The 10618-nt window shown below is 40.5% G+C and overlaps 1 protein-coding gene across 1 annotated transcript; it reads left to right on the top strand.

Annotated features, from left to right (window-relative positions):
• The first annotated feature begins 603 nt into the window (after nucleotides 1–603).
• On the top strand, nucleotides 604–1281 carry LOC124968151 (olfactory receptor 7A10-like). The gene is made up of 2 exons (XM_047530472.1): nucleotides 604–985; nucleotides 1133–1281. The coding sequence occupies exons 1-2, from the start codon at nucleotides 604–606 to the stop codon at nucleotides 1279–1281; spliced, it is 531 nt and encodes a 176-aa protein (XP_047386428.1).
• The last annotated feature ends 9337 nt before the right edge of the window (nucleotides 1282–10618 follow it).

A 10618-nucleotide genomic window follows, 5' to 3' on the forward strand; every position in this document is an offset into this window, starting at 1 on the left:
TGATTTAAATTTTTTCTTACATTCTTTCTACATGGTAAGATTTAGGGATGTGTGTTTTCTTCTGCATTGCTTACACATTGTCTAGGGACAAGGTTTATATTGAATTTTATATTTTAAATACATAAATAAACTTGTTATTTTAGAATACATGATCTTCTGGGACAGTCTAGGAATGGGAAAGGAATTTGTAATCATAAACATTGGTGTCATCCCTGAAAGTGGACCAGATTCATATATGAAACATAAAAGTAATTTCTTGGTTATACCATATGAGAGCATTTCTGAAAAGCTAGTAATACCTGTCTGTCTTTTTTTTTTTTCTCTCTTTCAGTCTCTCTATCCCTTGGTAGCCAGATGGACCACATGGAACAAGGAAATGGTACACAAATTTCAGAATTTCTTCTTCTGGGATTTTCAGAGGAACCTGGGTTGCAACCCTTCCTCCTTGGGCTTTTCCTCTCCATGTACCTGATCACCACATTTGGAAAACTACTCATCATCTGTGCCATCACCTTGGACTCCAAACTGCACACACCCATGTACTTCTTCCTCATCAACCTGTCTTTTTCTGACATCTTTCTCACCTCCACCACTGTCCCAAAGATGCTGGTGAATATGCAGACACAGAGCAAGGTCATGTCCTTTGAAGGCTGCATTATGCAGTTGCACTTTTTCATAGTGTTTGCAAGTTTGGAAAACTTTCTTCTGGCTGTGATGGCCTACGACCGCTTTGTGGCCATCTGTTGCCCCCTGCACTACACAGTCATCATGAACCTCCCACGCTGTGTGTTGATGGTTGTGGTGCCCTGGATCCTGAGTCTCCTGCATGCCTTTTTACAGAGCTTAATGGTGTTGCGACTGTCCTTCTGCACAGACTTGGAAATCCCACACTTTTTCTGTGAACTTAACCAGGTGGTCCAACTTGCCTGCTCTGACACTTTTCCTAATGACCTGGTGATGTATGTTACATCTGTGTTGCTGGGAGGTGGCCCACTTGCTGGCATCCTTTACTCCTACTCCAAGATAGTGTCCTCCATCCTTGCAGTCTCATCAGCTCAGGGGAGGTACAAAGCCTTCTCCACCTGTGCTTCTCACCTCTCTGTGGTCTCCTTGTTCTACTTTACAATCCTAGGAGTGTACTTCAGTGCTGCAGCAACCCATAATTCACATTCAGGTGCAACAGCCTCGGTGATGTACAGTGTGGTTACCCCCATGTTGAACCCCTATATCTACAGTCTGACGAATAAGAACATCAAGAGTGCTCTTAAAAGATACCTGTGAGGAAACTGTGGATGCAGTATTTTCAGAAGCCTCCCTGACTGCTGGGTTCTCATCCTCAGAGCCAGGATTTGCAGTTCCATAGTCAGGTCATGGGAATACAACTCGACACTCCTAGATTTTTCTTTGAATTTCATCTTTGATTTCAATGACTTTATATAATTTGAATAACTCCCTTTATTAAAATTTCTGCTCTTTCTGATATCATTGGATATTTCCCTTTTGTCATTTTCCTACTTTATGAAAGTTATTGCCCAATTTGGAAATATTTTGAGGTTCCCACTGTCTGACCTGACGATTAGTTGTACTAACGTGGTGTGAGCTACACTAGGCAGCTGAGGTCATCTACATAACTTTATAATAGGAGACGATCTGAACAGCAGGTTTTGACCTTTGTTTTCTTGATTCCTTGCTCCATCTCTAACTTCTCTCTCTGATGGCATAAATGTTAACTTGCCACCGTGTATCCCAGTTGTCCTGGGAGTTGATTCTCCTCATTACAGTTTTGGTTCTTCTTCACGTGGTCCTTGGTGCATCTTATTCATCCTGCATAGGGTAGTAAGGTAAAAATGATGTATCTAATATATATATTAGATACACTTCATATATATATATATGAAGTGTAATGGACACAATGACAAATTTCAATGTCTTGATTGATTTAGAGTCAGATATGACCTAAAATATCGTGAAGTCAACGTGCAACAATACTTTGAATTAATCTGGAAGATTTACTTTTGATGAGGTACATTGTTCTGCAACAACTGGCCCTGGTGTATGAGAACAAGCCATATCCTGCTGGGAGACTTAAGAAAGAGGCAGACAGACCCAGAGTGCACAGTGCAGTTTCCTGGGAACTGACTGACAGAAGCATGGTCCTGGGCCACAGCAAGACCATGTGGATCCCTACAGTTGGGTCAAAAAGTGGGGCATATATATGGTTAGACAATAACTTTATCTGAGCCAGAATCTACCTGGTACATCTTCAGCTAATATCAGATTCAGGTGCTTCCCTGGAGCAGGTCCAGCTGTACAGTTGCACACACCACTCTGATGGTTGGTTAGTTAGAGTTTGCTGGAAAGGCTGCAGGAAACACTGACATGGGTTCCTCTGGGACAGTCATGGTGGTTAGGACTCCAAATGACTGCAGCTGTGTCAGGTGGAGTTCGTAAACACATCTGCTCACTACATTGTGGAAGTTTGCTGTTCACATCATGGGACTGAAAGGCATGGTCCGGTTTTGTACATTGTTTCATCTTATGTTTTTGCTAAAAACTTCCCAGTGCTGCCAACAAATAGGGCTCCTTCCATTTCCATTAACCAAATATCTTCCCCTTTGTACCTTCTGCCATACACATTAGCATGCAATGAGTGAAGGGCGAGAGGATTGCTGTCATCAATTTCTCTTTTGGGTTCTAAATTGTCTTAAATCCTCATGGTTAAAGAATGACCCGTGTACAACATTGACTAAGAGGCCCAGTTATACCTCTGGGATGGAGTCTCCTGCTATGCCTTCCTGGTACTTATTGGGGGAAAAATCCATTCTGGGAGGGAAGAGAAGATACTGGGGAATGAGATTCAACAAATTATGTTACATGCATGTGCAGATATGGCATAAAGAAATTCTCCTTTGTCTATAATTATAATGCATTAATAAAAAATAAATGAATTTAAGAAATACATATTCTTTCAATCTTTCACAATTGTTTAGAAGGGAAAATCAGTAGTACTCTGTTTTTTAACACATTTATTTGAAATAAACATGAAAATAGAGGTCTTCGTGAATGCTTCCTTCAAACATCTAAAGAAATGTCAGAAATAAGAAACAACAAATTATTGTGAATGATCTGGTCTGCTTGAATTTATCACTGTATCAGTAATTTATTGCTGCATAAAAATCAATCCCCAAGGCAAATGGTTTAGGATAATATTTTTCTTATCTGATATGCATCTAACAGAATGTGACTGCCAAATTTCTCTTAGAATAGCATGCTCCAATTTCATTCGTGTAGTAAATGAAAGAATTACAGCTCTGTGGAATTTGTATGAATATAGTCCACATTTTCTTTATTTACTCATCTGCCGATGAACAACAAAAGCACTGTTTTAATTTGGCTTTATTTCTTTGCCATTCTTTTGATTGCTAAGCTTCTTTCCTATATTTTTTCTACATGGTACACATGTATTTCATAATACCATGAGAATGAAAAGACCAACAGAGCAGGTGAATTTCCTGCTCCTGTAGATACCTGTGTGGATGCCCTGTGGATATTATTCTGGGGAATAGAGAAAACAATGAGATAAATGTGTGCATGATTCCTGTCTTCAGGGAGAAATATCATGAAAACTGCCATCCATTGTAAAAGGACATAATCCTCATGGTTTTTGCAGAATGTTAAAGAAAATGGTCTGGAGAGCTCTTGGCATGTTGGAAGAAGACCAGAGACAGGACTGCAGCATACCCATTGGAGTTGTCAAAAAGGAGATCAACTCCACCCCACCTTCCCCCAGCACAAAAAAATAATTTAAAAATGCTACAGAGAGCAATGATAAATCGTATGTTAACGGTTATACAAATATGCAGTGAGTTCCACCGCTCTGTATAATTAACATGCATGAATAAAAACATTACATAATGATGCAAAAATTATATGAAACTCAAAAAACAAGTGAGACACAGACCTGCTTGTGTGCTATTGGATTGTATAAAAGCCAGTTATCAAAATAAATATTGAATAAGCAGAGGAAACACCAGTTTTGGGTTTTCTCTTATTAAAAAATCACCAATTTGTGCTATTTTGTTATTAAATCATTCTAAATTCTTTCTTCTTATTATTATCCATCTATTTAAATTTTTTACCTATTCACTTTATTTCTTTCCCTTTAATGTCCAATCTGCAAAAGGTCTGACATTATGAAAAAGATATCATTTTTCTCTTTTTCATGGATCTATTTTCATCATTACATTCCCTTTGCTGGCCACGAAGGGGCTGTGACATAGTGGGAATATTCCTAGAAAGGAACGAGTTTTTGCTTTTTACAGTCTCTTGGGAAAATACTGAGCTTATTAGACCTTCCGACTCCATTTAGATCCAATTATTTCCTTTTCCTATTTATTGATGAGATTTTAAAAATTGTTTCCTTTATGAAACAGTGAAGAAAATGGCCACAGCAGGCGGTGCCCCAAGTTACACATGTGTGAGAGATTTGTGAACTAGAATTTCTGGGTTCCATTCATATGTTCTTTTATTCTAAATTCATAATTCTTTAAGGGAAAGACAGTCTGACATTGACAGGTTGCCTTGTATCCATGCCTTCTCTAATAGTGTAGGTGTAGGTAACAAAATGAGAATAGCATAGTCCCAACAAGACCCCAGGAGGGTAAGTTGTATGTAGGATGTGTGTGTGTGTGTGTGTGTGTGTGTGTGTGTGTGTGTTTCACTAAAGGTGTGGAAACAGTTTTCAGAAAAAGGGGACCTGGGCTCGATGTACCCCAAAAGGAGACTTATAGCACTGGGGCCCAGAACTCATGATAGCAAATGGAGTTAGGAATGCGTTTCACTTCACAGACACCTTTGTATCCAGCTGAATAAAGTGTCCATGAAACACCTGGCCTGAGCGACTCCTGGGGTCCTCACCACACAAGGAGGCAGCCTGGATCTTCATCCCTCTGTGTGACCACCCCTGTCACCCTCCCTGTTGCTCATCCCCCTCACCACATTGCTGGCCCTTGTGCAGCAGTCATTGTAATTGATATTTCTATTATAATTATTATTATTTAAGATGCAGAGTGTGCAGTAATATCTACCCTCTAAATTGTACATTCTGTGACTTTTGACAAATGCATAATGACATTTATCCACAGTCTCTTACAAAATCATGTGATTATCCAAAAGCTCTTCTCACTTCCACTTATTTATGTCCCATGCATCCCCCCAGTATATCCAACTCTGTTTTGTGCTTTGTTTTGTTTCGCCATCTACACAGGACTCTGTTGTCTTGAAAGTCATACAGTTGGGGTTTTTGTTCCTGTTGGTTTTTGTGGTCTTGGGGATCACACCCAAGGCTGTGGATGTGCTTGAGCTCTACCACCGAGCAACACCCCCAACCTGGATCATACAGTAGGAGTCATGCAGCATGCAACCCACTGAGGTTGGCTTTGCCACTTATTAATGAGCATTTAAGGTTCCTCAATGTCTTTTAGAGACCTGAAAACTCTCTCTCTTCCATTGCTTAATAATGAATTTTCCATTGTGTGGATGCATCAGAGTTTCATTCACCTATAAAGGACACATTGGTTGTTTCCAAGTTTTGGCAAATATACATAAACCACGATAAATATTTATGTGCAAATGGGTGTTTGTTGGCAGTGTTTTTTGTTGTTGTTCTTGTTGTTTTGCTTTGTTTTTGCCTCTGTGGACATAAATTTTGAACTGATTTGGGTAAAAACTAAGGAGTGCAACTGCAGGATCTTATAGGAATAGCATGTTTAGTTTTGTAAGAAATTACCAAACTCTGTTCTGAATTGGTCATAACATTTTGCATTCCCATCAGCAATGAACAGAGGTTCCTATTGCTCCAAATCAGTGCCATCACTTATTGTTTCCATTGATTTGAATTTTAACTATACTAACAGGTGTGTCATGGAATCTCATTATTTATTTGACAATTCTCTAAGGACAGATGACGTTGAGGATGTCCTCATGTGCTTATTTGCCACTCAGATGTCTTCTTTGGTGATGTCTCCACTCAGATCTTTCACCAATTTTTCCAATTGGGTCATTTGTCTTCCTATTAGTGTCTTTTAGGAGTTATTGGTATATTTTGAAAACCTGTATTTTATCAGATATTTGTTTTGCAGAGATTTTCTTCCATCTGTGACCGGAATTTCATTTTTCTAACCATGTATTTCTCAGAGAAGAAGTTCTTGGTCTTACTTATTGATTAATCAATCCTTCCTTTAGGGCACTGGACTTTTTACATTTCATCCAAAATGTCTTTTGCCAAAAAAGCTGGACTGTTCTCTGTGATCTTTTGCAATTTCTACCTTTTTGCGTTTGACATTGATGCAAAATGCAAGTAATCACAGTGTTGTGATTACTGTCTATTTACAATAGTCCTGGAGTCCACATACTGTCAGTCCAACTTACTGATCTTTGAAAAAGCTATTCTGAGTCTTTTGCTTTTCCAAATAAACCATAGAACCAGCTCATCATTATAAATGAGGTACAATCAAAGTGGGATTTTGATCAGGATTGGGAAGAATCCACAATTTGGTAAGGACTTACAGGTTGCCAATATTGAGTAGGATAATAGGTAGGATAACTTTCCATTAGAATTTTTGATCTTTCTCTATGTATGTGAACTAGTTCTCATTTCGTGAGTTTTGGTAAATTGAGTCTTTGAAAGAACTGGTTGACATCTTCTTGTTATCTGATCTATATTCCCTGAAAGTGTTTTCAGTGCTAGGTGAGCAGGAAGCCAAAGAGGGGATGGAAACGACTGAATTTTCTTCCCCCAAATTCGGTAAGGCTCTGGTAAATATGTTGCATAGAATTTTGGCATTTGTTTAGGAGAATAATTAGTGTATTTCTGAAGGCTTTCTTTCTGTTAAATTTTTAATTTTTATGCAATAAGTGTACTTATTTATGGAGTGCATTGTGATAATTCCATACGTGTATTAAATGTGCACTGACCTACTCAGGACAATTATCAATTTCAGTTTCCCTATGCATTATCCATTTATTGGTGTTAAAAGTTTCCAACTCCTCTCTTCTAATATTTTTAAACTTCGTAACGAACTATTATAAACTATCATCACCTTGCTTGCTGTAGAAGACTAGAACGTTCTCCTCCTATGTGACCCATTTTCCAACCTCCCTGTGTTCTCCCTCCCACTTCCTTGTCTGCCAAACTCTGGTTCTGGCAAGGAAAAATGGGGGATTAGAAATATAAAGACACACACAAAGATTTTGAAGATAAAGCTGGGACTTGGTGAAGTGCTGCTCTCTGATGAAAAAGCAGATCTAAAGAATTATGCCAGCAATCTTTATTTATATATGTCTCATCATCAAGTTAATTACTATTCAAGTATTATACTTTATAATTAGGAAAGTTACAGAACTAGAAATGTCTATGCAACTTTTCCACATTTGCAATCCACGGCTGCAATGTATGATGTTCGGAGCTTTGTGTAGTGGGGAAGAAGGTCCACTGTGTAAAGTTAAGCTGGTAGGCTCAGGGGTAGCAGAGCTGGTGAAACATCGTGGTGTCCAGCATGAGGATTCCTCCATCCCTAGATGGACACTATGTGCCCAAGATCAAGTTTGGAGCTGATAAGACTCTTGCACAGAGCCTCCTCATGCAGGGCTTTACCATAGCAGCTGAGCATCCTGTGTTCTTGCACAGAAACCTTCCTGGGCACCAGGAGCCCCACAGTCATGACATCACCAGGGACCCCTGATCTCAGTCACTGCTTTCCCATCCTCTGTCACTGCTCTCCAGACCTGTCAGCTTCTCAGATTCTCCATTCCACACTCTGCTTCTATGACAACAATGATCTTCCCAACAGTGCCTCCCACATAAGAAGCTAGTGGTTCTTAGACAGAAGCCCATGAAGACGTGGACACCTCACCCAAGTATTGGGCTCTTGGATTTCCTTATTCTCACAGTGACCAATGCTGTTGACAGCAATCTGTCAACATAGTCATTCAGGTTGTGTGTGTGTGTATGTGTGTGTGTGTGTGTGAACTGATTGTACAGAGACATAGCACAACTAACATTCTCCACAGAATCTGCTCTCAGCCAGGACAAAGAATGTATCTTTCTCGAAACCACCATGTGATCTTTTCCCAACACTGTATTATTGAAAATTCACTAATGTGAAAGAATTTTGCCTAGAGTGGTCTAACTAAATCACCATGCATCTGCAAGTCACCTTCTAATATTTTGCTGTCCTACATGTCTTCCCTCTCTTATCCCTCCTCCGCACTCCTCTGATTCCCTCATCTATACCCCATCCCCCATTCCACCCATCCATCCTTCCACCTGTCATGGAAGTTTCTTCCTCCCTAGGCCACCATGCTGGTTCTCCTCCATGGGACACTCTAACTCACTGGGAAATATATTCCTAACTCCTTAGCTCAGATCCAGGTTTACATTCTCCTTATCACATTCCCTGTCACTCAGTGATGACTGGTTACCTTCCTCAATCCCATCACATGGTCATGCATACGACTTATAATGGAACACAAAATATTATATTAAACTGAAGGGAAATTGTCGGATATTTTCTGTTGCAACACAAGAAATAACTGCAGGAAAGCAGGACAGGACCAAACGAAGAAAAGATAAGAATCAGAGATAGCAGAATATTAATGAAGGCAGAGAAGGAAACTGCAAAAAGGAAATGCAAAGATGCAGGTTCTTCTTCTACCCAGACCAGAGAATGACATTTTCTGACTTTGAAGTTTTGAGCTTGGACATCAGAATCACATTCCCAACCTGGGACAAATTATAGTCTTTCTTTCCAAACAATATTTTTCGGCCAGCTTTATTTCTTTTTGCCACGGATTGTAGATGAGGGGGTCATGAAGGGGGTCATGAAAGTGAACCTCATCAAGGCTGCTGCACTTCAGGGTGAGCTGTGGACAGTTCTAGAACCAAGACACCCTTAGACACTCTCACAGAGAAACTGAAAACTGTGAATCAAGACACAGACAAAGCAAATTATACTTTTGAGAAAACAGTGTTAGAGTAAGAAAAACTATGATCCAGATACACACACATTTACTGCCCTGTTTATGATAACTGACAGGAGAACTCAACCAAGGCATCCACTGACAGACAAGCAGAAAAACACATGTGACACAAGCACATGGTGGAATATTACTCAGCCAAGGAAAGGAAGAAGTCCTGTCACTCAGCACGACTTGGATGGAACTGGAGCTCATTATGTTAAGTTGACTCACCAGGCAAATAAAGAAAGTTACAGTCTATAACCATCCTCACAGGTATCTCCTCAGAGCACGCTTGATGTCCTTATTCCTCAGGCTGTAGATGAAGGGGTTCAGCATAGGGGTGACCACAGTGTACATCACAGAGGTTATTGCAGTACAGCGTGAGTTTTGGGTCACAGAAGAACTGAGGTATACACCTAGACTTGTCCCATAAAATAAGGAGACCACAGAGAGGTGAGAAGCACAGGTGGAGAAGGTTTTGTACTTGCCCTGAGCTGATGAGATTGCATGGATGGAGGACACTATCTTGGAATAGGAGTAAAGGATGCCAGGTGAGGGGACAACAAACCAGTAGCAAAGCTGCAAAATACATCACCATGTCATTAAAGAAAGTGTCAGAACAAGAAAGGTGGACCACCTCATTGATTTCACAGAAAAAGTGAGGGATTTCCACATGTGTGCAGAAGGAGAGCCAGGACACCATTAAGCTTTGTAATAGAGAATTCAGAACACTCAAGATACAGCACATCAGAACAAGCAACACACAGAGCCAGGGATTCATGATGACCATGTAGTGCAGGGGCTGGCAGATGGCCACAAACCTGTCATAGGCCATCACAGTCAGGAGGAAGTTGTCCAGCCCTGCAAAGAGTATGAAGAAGCACATCTGGGTGATGCAACCTGAGTAGGTAATGGCCTTGCTCTGCGTCTGGATGTTCACCAGCATCTTTGGGACGGTGGTGGAGGTGAAGCAGATGTCCACAAAGGACAGGTTGGACAGGAAGAATTACATGGGTGTGTGCAGGTGGGAGTCTGAGATGGTGGCCAGGATGATGAGCAGGTTCCCCAGCACAGTGACCAGATACATAGAGAGGAAGGGTCCAAAGATGAGGGGCTGCCGATCTGGGTCCTCTGAGAATCCCAGCAGAAGGAATTCTGAAATCTGTGTGTTATTCCTTGGTTTCATGTGGTTGCTGTGACTATGAAGTGGGCAGGGCAGGGGGGCAACTGGAGGGAGGAGTGTTAGGAGGAGAGGGCGAAGGAGGGGGTGAACATGGAGAGGGAGAGGGAGGGAGAGGGAAGGAGAGGAAGAAGATGCATTACTACCCTTTAATTTCTATTTTGCTCTAATTTCTATTTTATAGTAAAGTCATCACTTTTATATTTCATCTGAAACTGGTTCCTTTTTAAGGCAGCAGCTTACACATTATTGAGAAGTTACTTACCATTCCTCAGCACTTCTTCAAGAGGTCATATATTCTACAATTATACTAAAAAATTCCTAATGCATTTGAAGAACAAAAATTGAATATTCACCATGTTCTAGGAATATTCCAGAAAAAGTGTGAACCGTGTCCCGCTCATCAGCATCCCAGCTGAG

Source organism: Sciurus carolinensis, chromosome 17 (genome assembly GCF_902686445.1).
Source record: "Sciurus carolinensis chromosome 17, mSciCar1.2, whole genome shotgun sequence".
Taxonomy (NCBI): Eukaryota; Metazoa; Chordata; class Mammalia; order Rodentia; family Sciuridae; genus Sciurus; species Sciurus carolinensis.

Bases quoted from the DNA above. Each gene is read 5' to 3' on its own strand.
- LOC124968151 (XM_047530472.1), top strand. From the start codon at position 604: ATGCTGGTGAATATGCAGACACAGAGCAAGGTCATGTCCTTTGAAGGC. The intron at 986-1,132 runs GTGGCCCACTTG...TTACAATCCTAG, and splicing joins TACATCTGTGTTGCTGGGAG to GAGTGTACTTCAGTGCTGCA.